The following is a 20,739-nucleotide window of genomic DNA, read 5'->3' on the forward strand; positions in this document are numbered from 1 at the left end:
TTTTACGTTCATGTCGAAAACATGTTAAGGCCATGAATACACGTAGGTCTATGTTGCGGCATGGTATATTCACATAGTTAATTTCAATTTACTCCATGACGTACACGTATATGTAGCTTAATTCGTGGCAGTATGTTCTGTGGGATATGTGTACTTTTGACGATGGCTTGAAACGTCGACACTATGTTAGCTGAAATTTTGACAACAAAATATCACAGAAAACTACGTCCCTAAAGCTGAATGCATAGTACAGGTACCTCACTATCATACAACGTACGATGTGATCTTAGATGCATCTAGGCTACAGGATAAAACGTCTATAACATTATTCCATCAAATTAAATTCTCCTTGGTGAATTAAATGCCCCCCCCCCCCCCAAAAAAAAAAAAAAACTCAGTGTCCACTAATAAATAAACAGCATATTGGTAAATAGGTGGATGAAAAGAGTGTTGGTTGCATATGACTAGGTGCATATAACTGGGTGCATATGACTGGGTGCATATGACTAGGTATATACGACTAGGTGCATCTGACTGGGTGCATATGACTAGGTGCATATGACTGGGTGCATATGAATTAAGGGATTTTCTAAGATAGGGGCAGATCGAGGACAGGCATATATAGGTACATGAGGCAATGTCTGTTGGAAAACTTAATTTCTACTGCGATCATCTTCCACCTTTATTTGAAACATGTATCATCCATATATCAACAATGAGATTTTTTTATAAAATAGATATAAGGGGCGTAGGAAGCAAATGAAAAGTTGAGAGATCGGGGTGCAATGTCCCAGTCATGGTCTCGGAAGCTCGTGGACTCTATATAGCCGTACGCGCCGTTTGAGTGTGCTTCAAGAGAAGAAAAATACCCATCATAGGTTGAGATGAAGAAGGCTTATACTGCACATTTTGGCACACATTTAGTTTTGGGATCGCTTTCATACTTTACATGTATATACTTACTATCCGTTGAAATACCGATACGCGCTATGTGAGGTATGAAATATTTACTCTAACAGCACATACGGATAAAGTGAACAATATTTATTATACATTGACAAGAGTAATCAGGCCTGCAGCGGTGTAGCGGTGATAGAAAACATCCAGACATGGCTTCATAAAACATTAGCATCGTTTGTAAGTATTATCGCTTTGTTGAAAATATGCTATAAAATAGGGCAAATACTGCAATGAGTTTTGCTGGGTGGTGGAAGATAAGAGGCCTTTTGGAGGAATTAAAAGACGGGAGTTTTCAGTCCGTTTTGAATGCTGCGTTACATTGTCAAATTACATAATTTCAGGATCGAAAAGTAGGAGGGTTTATATGCTGCCCCTCCCCCACACACTCACTCCACAGGCCACCTTGCGTTCTACGTCCCTGGATATGCTGGGATATTTAGCTCCTAGAATGTTCGTATATATGCGTGCATTGGTCTTACTGTCGAGTAGACATCACAGCAGAGCCTAACACTTCATGGGAGATAACATCATGCCGGATACCATTTGGTGGATGTTGTTGAGTTATTCCCCTTGATAAAATTATCTACATGCGTGAATACAATTTTTCCTCATTTTCAACTGAATTGTGAGTTTTAAACTTCATATAACGCGCACCCTTGTTATTAATGTTTCATATCAAAAAAGCCGATACTAAAAAAAAAGCTAGTGCAAACCAAAATCCTCCCCCTCCAACCGATGAGCAGCCAAAGACGCACTTCCGGTGACTTGAAAGTTGTCGCCGCACACTGGCGCCTCTTACTCCCGGTTATTTACTCTTTACTGGGTGGAGTGAAGATTGGTAGGCCGCCGCAATGTACGGGGAAGAAGAAGGTACGGTTTATTTAGTCAGTGAAAGAGATGGCTACGGTGTGTTTGGTTCAAGGCGGAATAAATTTTAAATTGTTTTGCAAGGATGTCGAAAACTGGACATCGTGTGATACATGTGGAAAGGATGGCATTGTTTACATCACATCATCCACAGTGCCACTCATCCTCTAGTAACTTCTTTTAACACATTCTGTGAGACATATAGTGTGTGTTGAGAGACCTTTTTGGAGTTCGAGTATATGAGAGCTTCTGAGGTTATATCGAGGTGAAATCATAAGTAATAAGTGTCTCTCTCTACAGTTTGACCAAAGTCACAAAAATAGTTACTTGTTGCTGCCTTACATTTTGCTCAGCACGGAGATCTTAAAGCAGGAAAACAGTAATGATTGTCCTGGTGTCCCTATAATGTAACTGGATCAGGTGTCATGTCGAATGTTTTTGGCATGCTGCTTCAGTGGTGGCTGCAATTTGGTGGCTTGGACACGTTACATGTACAAATACATAATCACTCCTTTGTATCATATGTCTGAAAAATTGTCAACTGTGACATAAAAGCTTGCGCATACATGCACAGTTTGCCTTAAACATTGCAACTGAAAAAATTTAAAATGTTTCGAGAAGGAACAATATCTACATAAGCTGCAATTCCTTTTCAAAGCATCTCAGCATTCATTGTTACAGAAATTAGATAAGAATGCCTAAAGGTGAAAGAATACTAGGTAAATAATTTATATCCTTATGTGTTTGAGTTGCTCATCAAACATACCAGCATGACTAAACTTCAGTATTTGAAAGTTGTTTATGCAGATACAGCAAACATACTAGCTGAAATAGTCCTGTAAATGCAAATTCCATTTTAGAGATTATAGAGACACAGTACAAGTGCAAGTGTGTCGCTGTTTTAATTTCTTCTAGTAAAAGGGAAGACTATCCACAGCTGTCATAGTTAGTTCTCAACATCTCATCGGAGTACTTACTAAGAAATACCTCGCCAAAGATCTCACTTTGGGAAACATGTAATACAAATGACCTCCCACGTGTTTCCAGACATGTCCTCTATGTGTTCGGCTTTCAGTTCTTCAAATTTTGTGTTATTACTTGCATTTCTTCAAAAAAAAAAACAAAGATAGATGGCCTTCCTCAATTTGAAATTGTATTAAACTTATTCATCCTTTGCCTAACTCGCAAGAAATGTGGGTCAGCATTTTCAACATTTGTGTTAACATGGTATAAATTGATTTATGCATCATTGTTTTTGTGGTATTGATACATTTTTTCTCAATTGTATTGTTAATTGGTGGTTTTGTGAGAAAAAAAAGTCACCTATCACTCATGAACATGAAATTAAACCTGCCCTGGTATTGATTGAAGTTTTGAAAAGTTTTTGTAATTTTGCTTATTGCTGTTATGACAGAGATGATGTATGGGGATGAGGAGGGGGATGAGATAACCCCTGATCTGTGGCAGGAGGCGTGCTGGATTGTCATTAGCTCATACTTTGACGAAAAGGGCTTGGTGAGACAACAGCTTGATTCATTTGACGAATTCATTCAGATGTCTGTACAGAGGATTGTGGAGGATTCACCTCAGATTGACCTTCAGGCTGAGGCTCAACATACTTCTGGCATTGTGGAAACACCAGTGAGTAGCCATTCATGATGGGTATTGAAGTTTATGTAAAGAGTTTGTGCCTGCCAAGAAGAAATCTGTTTCCCCAGTCTGTTGTGACCAATGACTTTCCACCAGTATGGTTTCCATGTGCTGATATCATGGGAAAGTTCATCAGTGACATTCCAACAGTGGGTGGTTTACCACAGGCACACCAGTTTCCTGCACCCATGATACTGACCACCATTGTAAAAGAGAAAAATTCTAGAACATACAGTTAAACAGGTCAGATAAATAAATTATGTTTGCTAATTACCAACAGTGAATTAAAAAAAAAGAAGGTATTGACTTAAATACATGCATATACATTCTTTTTCTTTAAAGCCGAGATATCTACTGAAGTTTGAGCAGATTTATCTGTCAAAACCTACACATTGGGAGAAGGATGGTGCTCCTAGTCCTATGATGCCAAATGAAGCCAGGCTAAGAAATTTGACGTAAGACTTGTGTGAAATTTTGTGTTGATCTTCTGTATTATTTTCCTCCCTACATAAGAATGCTTTCGAATAGATTACTATGGAAACAAAAACAAAACATGTGTTTTAATTAATTTAAGTTATTTTTGATAGTATACAGTGAAATACATATTCATGCACATCATAATAATTTATTAACATGAATTCTAATCAGCGATTAGTAACTACATTTGTGTGTGACAAATCATCTATTGAAATTAATCTGACTAGTCTGAGTAAATATTTGTTGGCAGTTATTTTACTACAGTTCTAGGAGTCCTTTTGCATTGCTGCATTCACACAAATTAATTTTGGTACATAATAAACTTTTGTGATCCTGTTTCCTTCAGATACTCTGCCCCACTGTATGTGGATATTACAAAGACTGTAGTCAAAGAGGGGGAGGACCCAGTAGAGACGCAGCATCATAAAACATTCATCGGGAAGATTCCCATCATGCTTCGCTCCACATATTGTCTGCTGAATGGCCTGACAGATCGTGATTTGACAGAGTTGAACGAGTGTCCCCTAGACCCAGGGGGATACTTCATCATTAATGGGTCAGAGAAGGTTCTTATTGCTCAGGAAAAAATGGCCACAAATACAGGTATGACTATGTGCTCCAGATCCAGATCTATTGACTATCAGCGTTAAGATTGGAGTAGTGAAATTACTATAGATACTAGCATCAAGAATAGTTTACAATCTTAACTTGAGATTCATGCGGATTTGTCTTCATACTGTATAATGAGAAAGCCTGTTTCTGTTAAACACAGTGTATAAGTAAATATTCTTACAATTACTTTACTCTCGTTTGATATTAGTAATCCCTAAATCTGTGTAGTACTGAACATTTCCCCCCTTTGTCAAACACCTCATGACTTTTGATGCTTTGACTGATTTATGTCCGTGTTCTGTGTATTCTCCAGTGTATGTGTTCCAGCAGAAAGACTCTAAGTATGCATATAAGACAGAGATCCGATCATGCCTGGAACACTCCTCTCGCCCCACCAGTACACTATGGGTGAATATGATGGCCAGAGGAGGTTCGGTAAGTAACTCTGTGTGATACAAGAACTTATCTTAACTGCCAGTGAATGAGTTATTATATAAATAATTCTGCTGTAGTAACATTATATGATTTTCTGTTTTAAATGAGAGTTTTTGCATTGCTTGGAACTTGGAACTCATTTGTAATTATTATTATAGATGTGGCATGTTTTTTTTTTTTTTAATGAGAAAAGAATGTTCTAAAAAGATCTTTTTTTTTTTTGGTTATTTCATTGGATATCATTTTTTTGCCAGTTAATATTTCTCACTTGTGAAGATGTATTGGGTGTCGTGCAGGGTTCCAGATTAAGGGTGCGTAGATATCTCCACAAAATGTTTCTCTAATTTTCCCCCTGCTATGTCAGGATTGTACCACATTACCTTTGACCACATGCAGGGTGCCAAGAAGAGTGCTATTGGTCAGAGAATCATCGCCATTCTACCATACATTCGACAAGAGATTCCCATCATCATTGTGTTCAGAGCCTTGGGTTTTGTGTCTGACAGAGATATCCTCGAGCACATCATCTATGATTTTGATGACCCTGAGATGATGGAAATGGTGTGTATCATTTGTCAGATGTCTATCATATTTACCTACAAAAATGGTGTCTGCATTTGTCAGATGTCTATCATATTTACCTACAAAAATGGTGTGTCATTTGTCAGATGTCTATCGTATTTACCTACAAAAATGGTGTGTCATTTGTCAGATGTCTATCGTATTTACCTACAAAAATGGTGTGTGTCATTTGTCAGATGTCTATTGTATTTACCTACAGGGGGCCTCCGTGGCTCAGTCGGTTAGCGCGCTAGCGCAGCGTAGTGACCCAGAAGCCTCTCACCAATGCGGTCGCTGTGAGTTCAAGACCAGCTCATGCTGGCTTCCTCTCCGGCCGTACGTGGGAAGGTCTGACAGCAACCTGCGGATGGTCGTGGGTTTCCGCCGGGCTCTGCCCGGTTTCCACCCAGCATAATGCTGGCCGCCGTCGTATAAGTGAAATATTCTTGTAATCTCCTACAAAAATGGTGCAGCGTATGATGGCAGTGAAATAAGTTGTTATTTATTGAAAAGACTGACTTTTTACCCTTTCCTGTGTCATGTTCCACATAGAGGAGTACATTTTTATAGGAAGAAGTCATACACACACATGCATACAGCAGCAAAATGGGGCTGATAGATTTGCTTTGATTTGAGTGTAACTCTACTGGTACAGTGTTGTTCCTTTTACTCAGATTCTCTGTGTCATGCTTTGTATTTATACATGTACTTAGATCTTTCAACCTTTTCGCATCTTTCATTCTTTTCGCATCTATCAACCTTATCGCAACTAGCAAGGTGTTTATTCAAGCATATTATGACGGTATTACTCTGTTGATCACTATTACTCTACTTTTTGTAAAGCCCTGAAACTGGCCAATCCAAAAAATGTAGTGTTGTCTCCAAAATCAAATTAATTTATAAATTCATTGAATCAAATTTTCAGGTAGCACTGAAAGTTGCTCTTTCATTAGATCTGAAATCTGTTTCATTTTTCCCAACTTAAATTTCAGAAATACAGATCATTTACTAACCTGGAACTTGGTCCTTCTGCATATGCTGTCCTCACCATGTCAAAGCTATACGCAACAAAGACATGTTTCTGTAATCCTCCAGTAATTCTTATGTCATATCGCTTAGTTATTCATGAATAATAAAGACCATAACGTCACAATTAACATAAATGTACATCAGCAGCAAGCCAAAATTCACTAACTGCCATTTTCAATATGAGTCGGGCGTACATGGCATCATCTGGAAAAAGATTAACTCGTGGACTGATTTGATTGACACCAATGAGATGTACACCATCTAAAGAGCGATTGTTTGAGAGTCATAACTTTGATTTGTGTGTTAGTAATGAACAGAAGTGTCCTGTAATCAGTTATATTGTGAAAAAAGATGATCTGAGGAAGAATTTCGGGAAGAGCAGCCGACTCACCGGATTTGAAAATCGCGGCTTGCGAAGTTCTGATGTTGTCCAAGTGGTTGCATCGGTTACATTTGTGTTATTTGCAATGTTATGATAATGGTCTTTGTTATTCTTGCATAATGAGGTGATATGAATGCTAAATTACTTTAAGATCACGGGATACCTCTTTGTGTCGCACAGCATTGATACTTTAAAAACAGTGCAGGTGACAGAACTGAGTTCCAGGTTAGTGAATGTAATGGTTCTTAGTGGTTAATGTGGAAACTATAAGTTGGAAACCTGGCCAACAGATCTCAGACCTACTCTTTCATGTGTGAAAGGGGGTAGGGTTTTGAGTCTGGGTAAGCGTATGACCCTTCATCTACATGTTTATGTACATTCATTTTATTGGTGTTAAATAACATGATGGTGATGTTAAATAACATGATGGTGATATACAGAAGGATATCACTTCATTTTACAATTTGTGAAGAAATTTAATTAATATATGGAAGACTGGTAATTATAAGGTAATTGTACATTTTGATTCCCAGGTAAAACCCTCATTGGACGAGGCTTTTGTCATCCAGGAGCAGAATGTTGCTCTTAACTTCATCGGTGCTCGGGGTGCTAAGCCAGGTGTCACTAAAGAAAAACGTATCAAATACGCCAGAGAAATCCTACAGAAGGAAATGTTGCCCCATGTGGGCGTCAGTGATTTCTGCGAGACCAAGAAAGCTTACTTTTTGGGGTGAGGCTTGTTTTAATTGGTTTACTTATGTGATATGTGTGTCGACTCGAGAACCAAGCACAAGTACTGTGTAAAATAATTGGCTGCCATTATTTTCTTTGTTGTACGTACACATATACACAAGTACATACAGACTTTCAGCCAGTTACAATAGTTTTCTAATTTGCTGCACTGCAAGGCCTCTGTGGACTTGTTTATGTTGTTTGAAGACTTTCAACAGTTTGGTTGCCCTGGCCAAGCACAGAATTTACCTACTGTATGTTCATTGATTACACAACTTGAAATTTTTAATTTAAAGGAGGTTAAGCAATGATTTGACCTGAAACAGTTCACTTTTGTAATTTCAATGTTGTCCCATGCAAGCATACCAAAGTAGACCACTTTTTTCCATCCAAATTAGTTGTGTTTAACATACTGTAATTGATTTAGATTTGGTTTTGTTCATATTTGACAAAATTCTGACAGTTTTGGTTTTGTTTTTTATCATCTCAAACAATACTTGCATAGTGCTTATTTATAGTATATGTGCCATCACTAGATGACGATGAATAATGTATCATACAGTGTTATACCTGACATTTAGTGTTATACCCAACTTTCATATCTCAGCGGATTATTACAGTGAGATTATCTTTGTTCTCAGGTACATGGTTCACCGTCTGCTTCTGGCAGCCCTGGGGAGACGGGAAGTAGACGACAGGGATCACTATGGCAACAAGAGGCTGGACTTGGCTGGACCTTTGCTGGCCTTCCTCTTCAGAGGGTAAAGTTTTGCTAACATTTGTATACTTTTGATTTTAGTTAATAAAAGATATTAGGTTGAAAGTTAGTTGGAATATAAGGACATATATGTGAATTATTCAAAAATATATTGTTGGAATTATAGGATCATGTATGAATTATTTGAAGATAACCTGCTGAAACTTTGTTGGAATATGAGGATATATGTGTTGACGTCTTCACACATCAATGTTTGTCAGGCTGTTCCGTAACCTGATGAAGGAGGTCAGGATTTACGCTCAGAAGTTTATTGACCGTGGGAAAGACTTTAATCTGGAGCTGGCTATCAAGACAAGGATAATTACAGATGGGTTAAAGTATTCACTGGCTACTGGGAACTGGGGCGATCAGAAGAAGGCTCACCAGGCTAGAGCAGGAGTATCACAGGTGAGGAGAATGTTAAAGTGACAGTTCTCAGTCAAGAAGAAGAATAGAGCTGCACTGAGTTAACTCTTATGGTGACTTTCCCGTTAAAAGGTTCATAAAAGGAGTATTGGTTAATGGCAAGTTTCGGAATTAAAGCGGCATAAGGTAGTTGAGGACCTAGCTGTAAGACAGATTTTAATTTTGTAAGTTATTTGTGTTTTTTTAATCCATTCGGGGTGATTTTAAAAATCCTGGCCCTAATTAAATATAATAAACACCTTCAGCGAACTTGTTCAGAAACATTTACTTCATTTAAAATCTCGAGATATTTCTGCGATGTGCAAAAGCTGATATTATGCTTTTTCACATTCTGTTATCCAGAAATATTTGTCATTGTCCTGATATAATCTACGTACTGCATGCTTTAATAATCGAGGCCCTACTTCTCGTAGTTTCACACCTCAAAAACTGATCTCACCTTTTATACCTAGGACATTTCAATATATAAAAGTGATCACCTTCATAAACATGTAAGAGAAAATTGTTGAGTTAAACAACATCCAGTCAAATAAATAGGACGTGTTAGAATGAGAAGATAGTCACTGAACATGTAACCTGTTATATTTACACTTACATTTACCAAATATTCTGTCCTTATCGGACTACATTAAAGTGATGTGATGTAACATCATTTCTTCATAAGAATTTCCATTATTTTCATATGGAACGTTTTGAAAATAGTTACTTCCTGTAAAATTGCCTCTGATGAGCTATCTTAATATCATTCCAGTAAGTCTTAATTCATCTGTGGTTGCTCACAGTAATGTGAAAAAGCTTTGGAGATTATGGTCTCACACACCTACCGTAGGTAAGTAATTGATTTTCTGTGGAATGTCTTGGTAAGAAAATATGTAAAAAAAAAAAATAAATTGAAGTATTTATGGACGCAGATGACTGTAACCTTGCACACTTTAATCAGAAACTTAAGGGAGAATTTCTTTGTTACTTTATATGCTTGATTAGGTGTTGAACAGACTGACTTTTGCCTCAACACTTTCCCATCTGAGGCGGTTAAATTCTCCTATTGGACGCGATGGTAAACTTGCCCGTCCTCGACAACTTCACAACTCTCATTGGGGAATGATCTGTCCTGCCGAGACACCAGAGGTGAGATGTTTGACTACACTGACAGTAATTTTCTGGTCAATTCAATAATTAAAAGTGTTTGATCTTGCAGTTCATCTCCATTGTGTTACATGAATGGTAAATGGAAAAATGGAATGTAGGTGTAAAGCATTGTAGTTTACTACACAATTTTGGGAAAAATAATTCACAGGATCTTTTAAAATCGTGGTCCATGTCCTTGGAGAAGCTATGGACAGGGTTGTCAGTGTGGATAGCTGGCCCCGTCTACAAGGCAATCGAAACACGTCCTGTACCTCATCATCACATACTGCAAGCAACATTAGAACATGGTTAAAAATGTGTCCTATCAAAGTTTTCAGCAAGTTGTTCTGGCGCACATCTGTGCATACTCTTATATTTTTAATGAGGCAAACCGTCAGATTTTTAGCTTGCCTGTACGAAGTAAGGTGAGTTATTGTGAGAGGGGGGGAAAGTGGCTGTGTTGGTCTCAGTGTCAGTGTCTGCTAAAGCTTTTTTTTTGGCCGCTGTATAGTGGGCTCATTTGTGGATTGAAGTTGTTTTTTTTTTAGCCCCTGTACATGTATAATGGGCTATTATATGTGGATTGACGATTAGACATTTTTTTTTTTTGCTATCTATTCTATAAATGCACATTCTAGATTGGCAAGTTAAGCTTGTTTTTTTTTTAGCTCTTGTATATTGGGCTATCACACATGAATTGAAGGTTAGGTTGTCTTTTTTGCTCCCTAGTTTAAGGTATGGTGTTTAAATGCACATTCCCCGATTTCAGGCTAAACATTTTTTCAGCTCCTGTTTAATGGCAGTGATACGTGAATCTCCAACACACAGCGATAGAAAGTTGTTTTCTTTGTGTTTTTTATATTTCTTCTGACCAGTGTTTGTGTACAAAGAGCCTACTGATGGAAGGTTGAACTGTTTTATTGGTTTTAGTTTTATAGTCTTTCTGAATGTTTTCTAATGATTTTAATTGATAGACTTTCAATTCAAAAATTTACCAGTTATATAAACTTCAGTTTGTTTTCTGTAGTAAACACGTTCTCTAGACATTAAACCTCCATGCAGGGCAACAATTTCTTGTACCAGGGTTTCTGTGACTATTGCTTATGTGATTTATGAACTTTGCCAGATTTACCATTTTTTTAATCAAGAAAAGTTTCATGTAGGGCTACAATTTTTATGCGCTTGCCTACCTACGTGTAGGAGAACAAGAAAGGGATTGGGTTCCTCTGGGGATTTTACCATTTTCCTGTTTGGTGGACATCATGCACACATTCAGATTAACTTCATTGTGTTCTCCTGATTTCTACAAGCTTTTCTTGTATGTCTACAGTTTCTTATGCATTGACTAATGTTGATAAGCTTTTTGTCTCTCTAGCTACTTTATTAGATTTGTAGAGTGTAAGAATTTACCTTGGTGTATACCAATTTATCTGGTATACAGAATCTGTAGAAAGATTTTCACATCTGTATTAGTACTAAGAGCCTATGACACTGGCCGATGCATGTGCCTTCCTGTACAGTGACGAAATGTTTAAACCATCCACGCAGACAGTGACCGTTGTCAGCTGAATATTTGCTCAGCCAATCAGAAGGCTGCAGTGGCCACCCATAGTACACGTATAGCTAATCATGGCAAGCGATTTGCATATCAAAGAGCACTCAAGTAATTTGGTACTCGAACACCCCACCATGAAGTTTCTTTACTACCATAGCTCAACATTTGCTCAGCTATTCACAGCGTTGGAATGTTGGTGGGATTCTCTGAATGCCATGCTTAATTTTCTTTCCACCTGGTTATCATGTAAATTTGAAAGTCATGACATTAAGCTTACTAGACTTACAATTAACATTTCATTCTGTCTTTTCCTGTATTACTTACTGTACTTGTATTTCATTGGTTATCTGTGGCTTGAGAACATTATGCATCATGCATTACTTGTAATACCGTAGGCACATTTGTACCCCATCAACGATGTTGTTGTAATTTAGAGGCGTATCGTTGTCCCGAGATACCTTTGTGTCAGCTGTCAACTCCTCTCACGTGTTCTGACCACCCTGCTCTGTGTTGTGGCTGTCTGTGGTACATGTTCTAACTGTTCAACTGTACACATTCCAGGGTGCTGCTGTGGGCCTAGTAAAGAACCTAGCTCTGATGGCGTACATCTCTGTGGGCTCACAACCCTCCCCCATCCTGGAGTTCTTGGAGGAATGGAGTATGGAGAACCTTGAGGAGGTCGCTCCGTCATCCATCATGGAGTGAGAATTTATCTTGTATAAAATGCTAATTTGCCAAATATAGTCTTACATTCCCAGCTTATTTGAATTTGCGATTGTACATAGGAAAGTCTCCCAGCAACTTGCAGATGATGATGGGTTTCAAATCAAATAAATAAATGTTACTTGAAGAACTGCTGAAAGTTGCATAAGGGCTTTTGTGAATGAGTACTTTAGATTGCTTCAGAACAGTCAACCGGCCTTTCACTAATGTGAGATGAATTCAGCTCTCATAGGCTTCTTTGCAGCCATGCTATAGAAAGTCTGCCAGTTGCAATGTCTTTGAATACTTAAACAACAGTAAAATAAAAATTAATGTATATAATGAGTTTTGATATGTTTTTCAATGTAGCCCATAGGAGAGATAATTTATGGGGGTTTTTTTTGTGTTGTTTTTTGTGCACGTTTGAATTTAATAGAAATTTGTACTGTTATCACACTTAATATTTTGTATGAATTAGAATAATTTTCCCTCTGGTGTGTTTGACAGTGCGACAAAGATCTTTGTGAATGGCTGCTGGGTGGGGATCCATCGTGACCCAGAGCAGCTGATGAACACTCTGAGGAAACTGCGACGTGAAATGGACGTCATTGTGTCTGAAGTAAGTCTCCGTTATAGTGAAAGAATATGGATATTTTCAACATATAGATATACATACCTTTTTCTGAAACATCTTATCCGAAACATTTTGGATTTAGGTGGGTAATGTCTTTTGGCATGATTATAGTCAAGTTTTGGTGATGATCTTGTCTGGGCTATTTCTGTACATGTTTAAGTGTGTGAAAATATTCTAATTGAAAAACATTGACATTTTCTCATTATCTAATGTTATGTGGTTTTGTCATCAGGTTTCCATGGTGAGAGATATCCAGGACAGGGAGATTCGTATCTATACAGATGCAGGCCGAATCTGTCGACCTCTGCTCATTGTAGAGAACCAGAAACTACTGCTGAAGAAAAGTCACGTGGATAAACTGAAACAACGAGAGTACAACAATTACAGGTATGACAACACATGCATCTGGCTTTATCTTTGTGAAATTATGTTAATCACTTTCCAAGTCTTAAAGTGAGTAGTGTTACCAAAGTCATATATGTGAAATATTTTAGTGGTTTGGAGTAAAACACCAATCAAATAAATTAATCACTTGCATTATAATTACATGTCCGGTACTTCTGCAGGTCAGGGCTTGAGTAGAAACTTTTCACATCCTACATATGGACTCTTTATAGCTATCCCCTGACTGGTTTAACAGGACTTTCCCTGTGCAGGGTTTGTACAAGGCAACCCAAGCTACTGTGCAACTTCAAAATTGCTTAATGCGCTGCAGTGTATGTATGAAAGGCTGAAAGTTCAACTAATTCAGGTTATTTTACATTGCTTTGGGCCTGTATAAGTATAGAATGTTTTTTCCACGTAACTTGGAAAATGTGAATTTTATGCCTGGAAAGCAGTGATAAAATGTTGAAATTTGAAATCTTCAAATTACTGTATATGAATCCTGCTGTGGTTTTCAGTTGGCAGGAGCTGGTAGCCAGTGGGGTTGTGGAGTACATTGACCCCCTGGAGGAGGAGACCATCATGTTGGCCATGACCCCAGATGACCTTCAGGATAAGGAGGTGGCCTACTGTTCTACCTATACACATTGTGAGATTCACCCCGCCATGATCCTGGGTGTCTGTGCCTCTATTATACCATTCCCAGATCACAACCAGGTAAATCTGTTAATGGTGACAACAGGGCATGTAGGTCCTAATGAAATTAGTACAGTGTAGACTATTACACCATTCCGACAACTTAAAATCCCAGGCACATACAATTATACCATTCCCATGACATAAAACCCCAAGCACATACAATGATATCATTCCCATGACATGGAACCCCAAGCACATACTCTTATACCATTCCCATGAACTGAAACTCCAAGCACATGCTATTATGCCATTCCTACGATGTAGAACGTCAAGCACATACTATACCATTCCCACGACATGAAACCCCAGGCACATACTATTATACCATTCCCACAATGTTAAACCCCTGGCACATTTTATTATACTGTTCCCATGATGTAAAACTCCAAGCATATACTATTCCACCATTCCCAGATCGTGACCCAATAATTCTGATAATCATGCCACATGCATTTGAAGTAAAAGCAAACAGTAGTTCTGCATACAACTATGCATGTGAAGAAATTTTTTTTTTTCTACAATTTATGCAGAGAAAGTGAAATTCTGTCTGTTACATCTCTGTTGACAGTCTCCCCGTAACACATACCAATCTGCTATGGGGAAACAGGCCATGGGCATCTACATCACGAACTACCATGTGAGGATGGACACCCTGGCTCATGGCCTGTACTACCCCCAGAAGCCCCTAGTCACCACTCGCTCTATGGAGTACCTCCGCTTCAGGGAATTACCCGCAGGTCAGTGTGTTGATTGTGTTTAAATGTGGTCATTTGTTCATTTCTCAGGTATTTCATTCGAAATGGCAAAAGGATGTGTATTCTTGTTCCTGAAAATAAGGTTTGCTAAATTCTGGTGGAATCCAATGAAATTTTACCTCCTGACATTAAGTTTTGATTGTTTGAATCCAGAGATCGATTTCCTCTTAAAGAACCCATTTGTATGTAAATTTCACATTTTTTGTTCTTTATGAATCCATTGAACTGAGCACAGTCACCTACTGTTAAAACTACTATTCATTTCTTGATTGTTATTTTCTATATTTAGAATGTTTTGTAATAGACAAGGCTAAAACGATTCAGAGTTGTAAGAAGTGATCATTTTTGTGTTTTAGGTATCAACTCCATAGTAGCGATCATGTCCTACACTGGATACAATCAGGAAGATTCTGTCATCCTGAATGCTTCTGCCATTGAGAGGGGCTATTTCAGGTAGCATCTGATTAATTATTCTGTTTTATCATCTCAGTCCTAGTGTTTCTTACAAATCAGATTCATGCCAAAAATCCATCCTGGTTTAGTTTCATGCACTGTAGTGTTACTACATACTTCGTCTAACATTACCATGCCATAGGGGATGATGGGGTACAATTTTATTTGAATAAACAAACAACGCGGGAAGGTCTGCCAGCAACCTGCAGATGTTCGTGGGTTTCCTCAGGGGTCTACCCGGTTTCCTCCCACCATAATGCTGGCTGTCATGGTATAAGTGAAATATTCTTGAGTACATCGTAAAACACCAGTTAAATAAATCATATATTCGAATAAATAGAATTACTTCGTGTACAGTGCATGTTGTGTTTGTGCAGCAGAAACACAGGCATATGTTTTAGAGCTCTATGTAAGTTTGATGTAAACCTATTTGAACAATTTCAGCTTAACAATTTTTCCAGACACTCACTTTACAAGAATCCTTTTTGTTTCAGGTCATTTTTCTACCGATCTTACAAAGACTCTGAGTCTAAGAAAGGTTTAGATCAAGAGGAGATCTTTGAAAAGCCAACAAGAGAAACTGTTCAAGGTTAGTGTTTCAAAGACTCAAAAAACAGGATAGAATCAGTAAGTAATGCTGTTCAGAACAACAAATGTCTCTTAAATATTAAAATGACAAAATATTAGTAAAGTTTATATTCATAATTCATGTATGATAACATGGTTTATGTGAATTGTAGAACGGCTATATGAGAATATTTCTGAAGGAGTTTTGGAGACAGATTATGTGATGTATCTTCTTTCCAATAGACATCATTGTGGTAAAAGATGCCATGATTTGTTGTTAAAGGTATGAGACATGCCATCTATGACAAGTTGGATGATGATGGTATAATCGCCCCAGGGACCCGAGTGTCCGGTGATGATGTGCTGATTGGGAAAACCATCACTCTGCCAGCCTCTGAGGATGAGGTAGGACACATTTGATACATTTAACAAACACTTAACAGCATTTAGCATGTCGTGAAGAACAGTTATACATTGGTCTTCGTTTTACACATTTTACACAAGCTGAATAACCAGACCAAATATGATGAACAGTCTTGTGATATTTTAAGGTGTTATAAAGTATCATATATTTTTGACGAGTTCAACAAAATTAATTACTTAATAAACAGTTTTTTTGTAGTACGAGGAAATATGGTAGAGGTAAGCAGATGTAAGGACAGTGCCTATTGAAATATTATGCACATGTTTTAATGAATGTGTTATATTGCAGTTGGAAGGTGAGACTAAGCGGTTCACAAAGAGAGACTCCAGTGTGTTCATGAGGAGAAGTGAGACTGGTATTGTAGACCAGGTTTGTACATTGAAATTTATGGGTAGAAAAAAGATTTAAAAGATCATGTTTATGTTAAACCTGTTAAATTTATCACATTATGAATCAGTTTACCTTTCTTTACCACGAAAATTATTGAAATAATGCAGTACCTCACATGCTAATAGCTGCAGTGGACAAAACCATCAAGAAGGCATGGGTTATCCCCCCTGAGGAACATTTTCAAATTAGTGTCTATAAGTTGTCACATATCCCTGGTTGATTTACAAGAAGGTAAAGGACTATGTTTTATTAATGTATGTGAATTTCACATGTATCACAAAGGATTTGTTGTTAGTTAGTAATTTGTTGAAGTTATTTAATTTTTTTGAAGGTTTTAGAAATGTTCGTCAGTAAAATATATTAAGTTGGAAAATATCTGAAGCATTTGTTAAAATATTTTGTACTCGTCCATAGCTCTTTCAATTAGCTGTTGGTTCCTGTCCTAAAATACATTACTAATGGCTTTGATTTGATTCTTAGGTTATGGTGACGATAAACCAGGAAGGGTACAAGTTCTGTAAGATCCGTGTTAGGACGGTGAAGAGTCCTCAGATTGGGGACAAGTTTGCCAGTCGTCATGGACAGAAGGGTACCTGTGGGATCACTTACAGGCAGGAGGTGAGACAGGGTGGCACGATGCCTGCATATAGAACATACATACACCAAAGATAAATACCCTGAATTAATGGCAGGTGGTTTTTAGAGGACATAACATGGGCTGCTTGAGCAAAAATGGGACAGAAGTTGGTGTGGTGCAGTTTGTGTGATCCTTGTAAGTGTCTGTTAATGTGTTTGTGTGCTAATGTGTTATTTATGCGAAGAAAAACTTGATCAAAAGAGAATATGCAATAAAAAAGTTAAAATAAACAGAACACTAGCATTTAGCACGTACCATATGTGTTTTTTTCTTCTCACAGGACATGCCGTTTACATGTGAAGGTATCAGCCCAGACATTATCATCAACCCCCACGCCGTACCCAGTCGAATGACAATTGGCCATTTAATCGAGTGTCTCCAGGGTAAGGTGTCGGCTAATAAGGGGGAAATCGGTGATGCCACGCCCTTCAACGATGCTGTCAACGTGCAGAAAGTCTCCCAGCTGTTACATCTCTACGGCTATCATCTCCGAGGGAATGAGGTCAGTCATACCAGAGTAAACACTGATTGATGTCTCAATATATAGTTGATTTAGATCATAGCATTTATAATATTTATTATGGAACTATGTGTGTTCATGATAAATGTATTTTTTTTTTTACATTTTATAATCACATTGAAATACAATCATTTACTTCAGGCCACATAATAAAATTACTTGTTTACCATCATGAACCTCCTTTTTGTTTTTATAATATTTACTTTTTATTTTGACAAATTTACCATTTACATCATTTTTATTATCATATATACTTATTAGTATTATATATTTTAAAAATCTAGAAAGCTGATAAAAGCTGAAATGGGCAGTGGTGAGAAAAACATGTGTAATGTGGCCTGTTAACAGGTTTGACTTGTAAGCCTGTGACAAATAGGTGTACGTCGCATAATTATTCCTGAATGACCGCACTATTGATTTGTTGAAAATTATGAATAATTTATATGTACACATACATGTATGTAAGTTGTGTTTTTTGGGCTAGGTTCTCTTCAATGGCTTCACTGGCAGGAAGGTGAATGCTCAGATATTCTTGGGGCCCACATATTACCAGCGTCTGAAGCATATGGTGGATGATAAGATCCATTCTAGGGCGAGAGGCCCCCTCCAGATCCTCAACAGGCAACCTATGGAAGGTCGATCAAGGTCAGTAAAAACAAAATTGCTAGTAAAGAATTCATCCTGATTGCTGTTAGCTGAAATAAATTTTTCTCCAGTATTCATCAACCTTTATCTAGCCATTGACACATGTAAAACTTGCTTTAATTACCTTTTAACTAAGTTCCGATTATTTTCTATGATAAAAAGACGTATATTGTTCTACATCCAATCTAAGGACTTACAATGTTGAGTTGTATTTGTGCCACCAGGGATGGAGGTTTGCGTTTTGGTGAGATGGAGCGTGATTGTCAGATCGCTCACGGAGCTGCCCAGTTCCTCAGAGAGAGGCTGTTTGAAGCATCCGACCCTTACAGAGTGCACGTCTGTAATATCTGTGGACTCATTGCTATTGCTAACTTGAGGAACCAGACGTTTGAATGTCGTGGATGTAAAAACAAAACTCAGGTAGGTCAGAAAGTTGTGTCCACTTTGAATGTGCAAACATCTGACAGAGGAACTCACTGCTAGAGTTGTATATGGAGAATACATTTAATGGGTAGTCATTGCAGTAGGAGTGCTTGTTGATGATTCTGGTCAGACAATGATGTGTTTAAGGCTTGTCTTGAATGTCGACTTAAATTACTGTTAGTCTCACAGGAGTTTGAAAGCTGATACTCATGTAGCACTATGAATTTTGTCTTGGCCTAAAATGGGAAAGGTATTACATTGTTATGGGTTATTATCGAATTTCAACACAAAATCTCAGAGCTGTCCTACCGGTTCACATTCTTCAATTTGTAAACTCTTGTTTGCAGATCTCCCAGGTGCGTATGCCATATGCCTGTAAGCTGCTCTTCCAAGAGTTGATGTCAATGAGCATTGCCCCCAGGATGATGGTCAGCTGAAAGGCGTTTATGTACCTGGAGCAGAGAAGACTGTTCATTGTCAATGCTGGTTGCTATCTGAAGTCTTAAAGCATGGATATGACTCATTCAAGGTTTACAGGTGGCTTTGGTATGTGTGGGTACCAAACTACATGTATATGTGATGCTGCCTGGAATGTATAAGGAAGATATCAGTGTCAGGAAGGTGGACAAGGCGTTGTTTCGGAGGACCGCTGAATCTTTGACCTTTTGACCCTCGTTTGGCAATGTGGGGATTATCATACTTGGATTCTGCGTAAACGAAGGGAGCATGAATACTGCTGTACAAAACACTTTGTGTACAGGGTATTGCTTGTGTATCATGAATAGATGTTGGCCACACCTTGTTCGTTCTAGTTTACATCAGTTAAGTTTACATGAAACACACTGTAAAAAGAGATTCCACCGAAGTTGGATAAAATGAGAAGTAATTTCAGTTTGGTTAGGTGCATTTTGATCAAGGCCATATCTGGAAACATGCTGAAGTAATGATGATCATCATGATCAACACCTATAAAAGCTTAAAGTCTTGCTTTTGAGAACAGTCATGGAAAATTAATTTGCTTAATACTTCTTGGAAATTGAAGTAACACATATGTATACATGTGTTATGTTTTTGGAATAACATGCCTTTGAACAGAGTAGAAGCTTTTAGGTTGTTAACTTTGTTCTATAGGGCTTTGAGACAGAGAGAGAGAGTGAGAACGAGAGAGCGTCATTGAGTTGAAAAAGAAAATGTGAAAAATATGAACATCATAAATGATCCTGTGCATCATTATGGACTTGTTCCTGTATATTTTTGTCCAAAAGGTTCCAAAATTTATTTCTTGAACCATTGTGTAAATAGTGCTGAGTTCATTTTCATTATATTCCTTGTAAAAATTGCAGGAAGCAGTGTAATTCCCTGTATTTCACTAAGGTGAAATGCAGTGTATTTCCCTGTATTTCACTAAGGTGAAATCATTGTGCTTGGATAGTATCACTTGCCATGCATCATTTTCCATTGCCATTGGAAATAAAAATCATGATCATCCCAGTTGAACTTTGTTGTTTGCTGTTATTACACATCCATGTGCAAAGACCATAGAGGGGCTTCTGTGGCTCAGTTGGTTAGCGCGCTAGCGCAGCGCAATGACCCAGGAGTCTCTCACCAATGCGGTCGCTGTGAGTTCAAGTCCAGCTCATGCTGGCTTCCTCTATGGCCGTACGTGGGAAGGTCTGTCATCAACCTGCGGATGGCCGTGGGTTTTCCCCTGGGCTCTGCCCGGTTTCCTCGTATAAGTGAAATATTCTTGAGTACGGCGTAAAACACCAATAAGTAAATAAATAAATAAAGACCATAGATGTCGCCAGCATTATGTACATCTACCCAACTATTCATGATTAAAAGAGATTTGACGCTTGCCAAAATGTGTCGTTGACTGATTATGGCTGGGTACAGTCTAAGAGATACAATTCGAGTAAAATGAGCCAATCATCA

The 20,739-nt window shown here is 38.0% G+C and overlaps 1 protein-coding gene across 2 annotated transcripts; it reads left to right on the plus strand.

The window, feature by feature from the left end:
* Positions 1 to 1,724: 1,724 nt before the first annotated feature.
* Positions 1,725 to 20,397, plus strand: LOC135469127 (DNA-directed RNA polymerase II subunit RPB2). 2 transcript variants are annotated; one of them, XR_010444290.1, is made up of 25 exons: positions 1,725 to 1,830; positions 3,242 to 3,468; positions 3,820 to 3,932; positions 4,301 to 4,557; positions 4,880 to 5,001; positions 5,398 to 5,562; positions 7,507 to 7,703; positions 8,347 to 8,466; positions 8,684 to 8,870; positions 9,873 to 10,016; positions 12,133 to 12,272; positions 12,781 to 12,892; positions 13,140 to 13,294; positions 13,810 to 14,008; positions 14,559 to 14,727; positions 15,102 to 15,198; positions 15,693 to 15,787; positions 16,049 to 16,170; positions 16,478 to 16,558; positions 17,060 to 17,197; positions 17,497 to 17,718; positions 18,221 to 18,381; positions 18,606 to 18,801; positions 19,152 to 20,178; positions 20,214 to 20,397. XR_010444290.1 is itself a non-coding variant. In XM_064747658.1 (24 exons), the coding sequence occupies exons 1-24, from the start codon at positions 1,812 to 1,814 to the stop codon at positions 19,239 to 19,241; spliced, it is 3,528 nt and encodes a 1,175-aa protein (XP_064603728.1). In that variant the 5' UTR covers positions 1,725 to 1,811; the 3' UTR covers positions 19,242 to 20,397. The 2 variants fall into 2 exon arrangements, 1 of the variants encoding a protein (XP_064603728.1); XM_064747658.1 differs by having other exon boundaries at positions 19,152 to 20,397.
* Positions 20,398 to 20,739: the final 342 nt, after the last annotated feature.

Source organism: Liolophura sinensis, chromosome 6 (genome assembly GCF_032854445.1).
Source record: "Liolophura sinensis isolate JHLJ2023 chromosome 6, CUHK_Ljap_v2, whole genome shotgun sequence".
Lineage (NCBI taxonomy): Eukaryota > Metazoa > Mollusca > Polyplacophora > Chitonida > Chitonidae > Liolophura > Liolophura sinensis.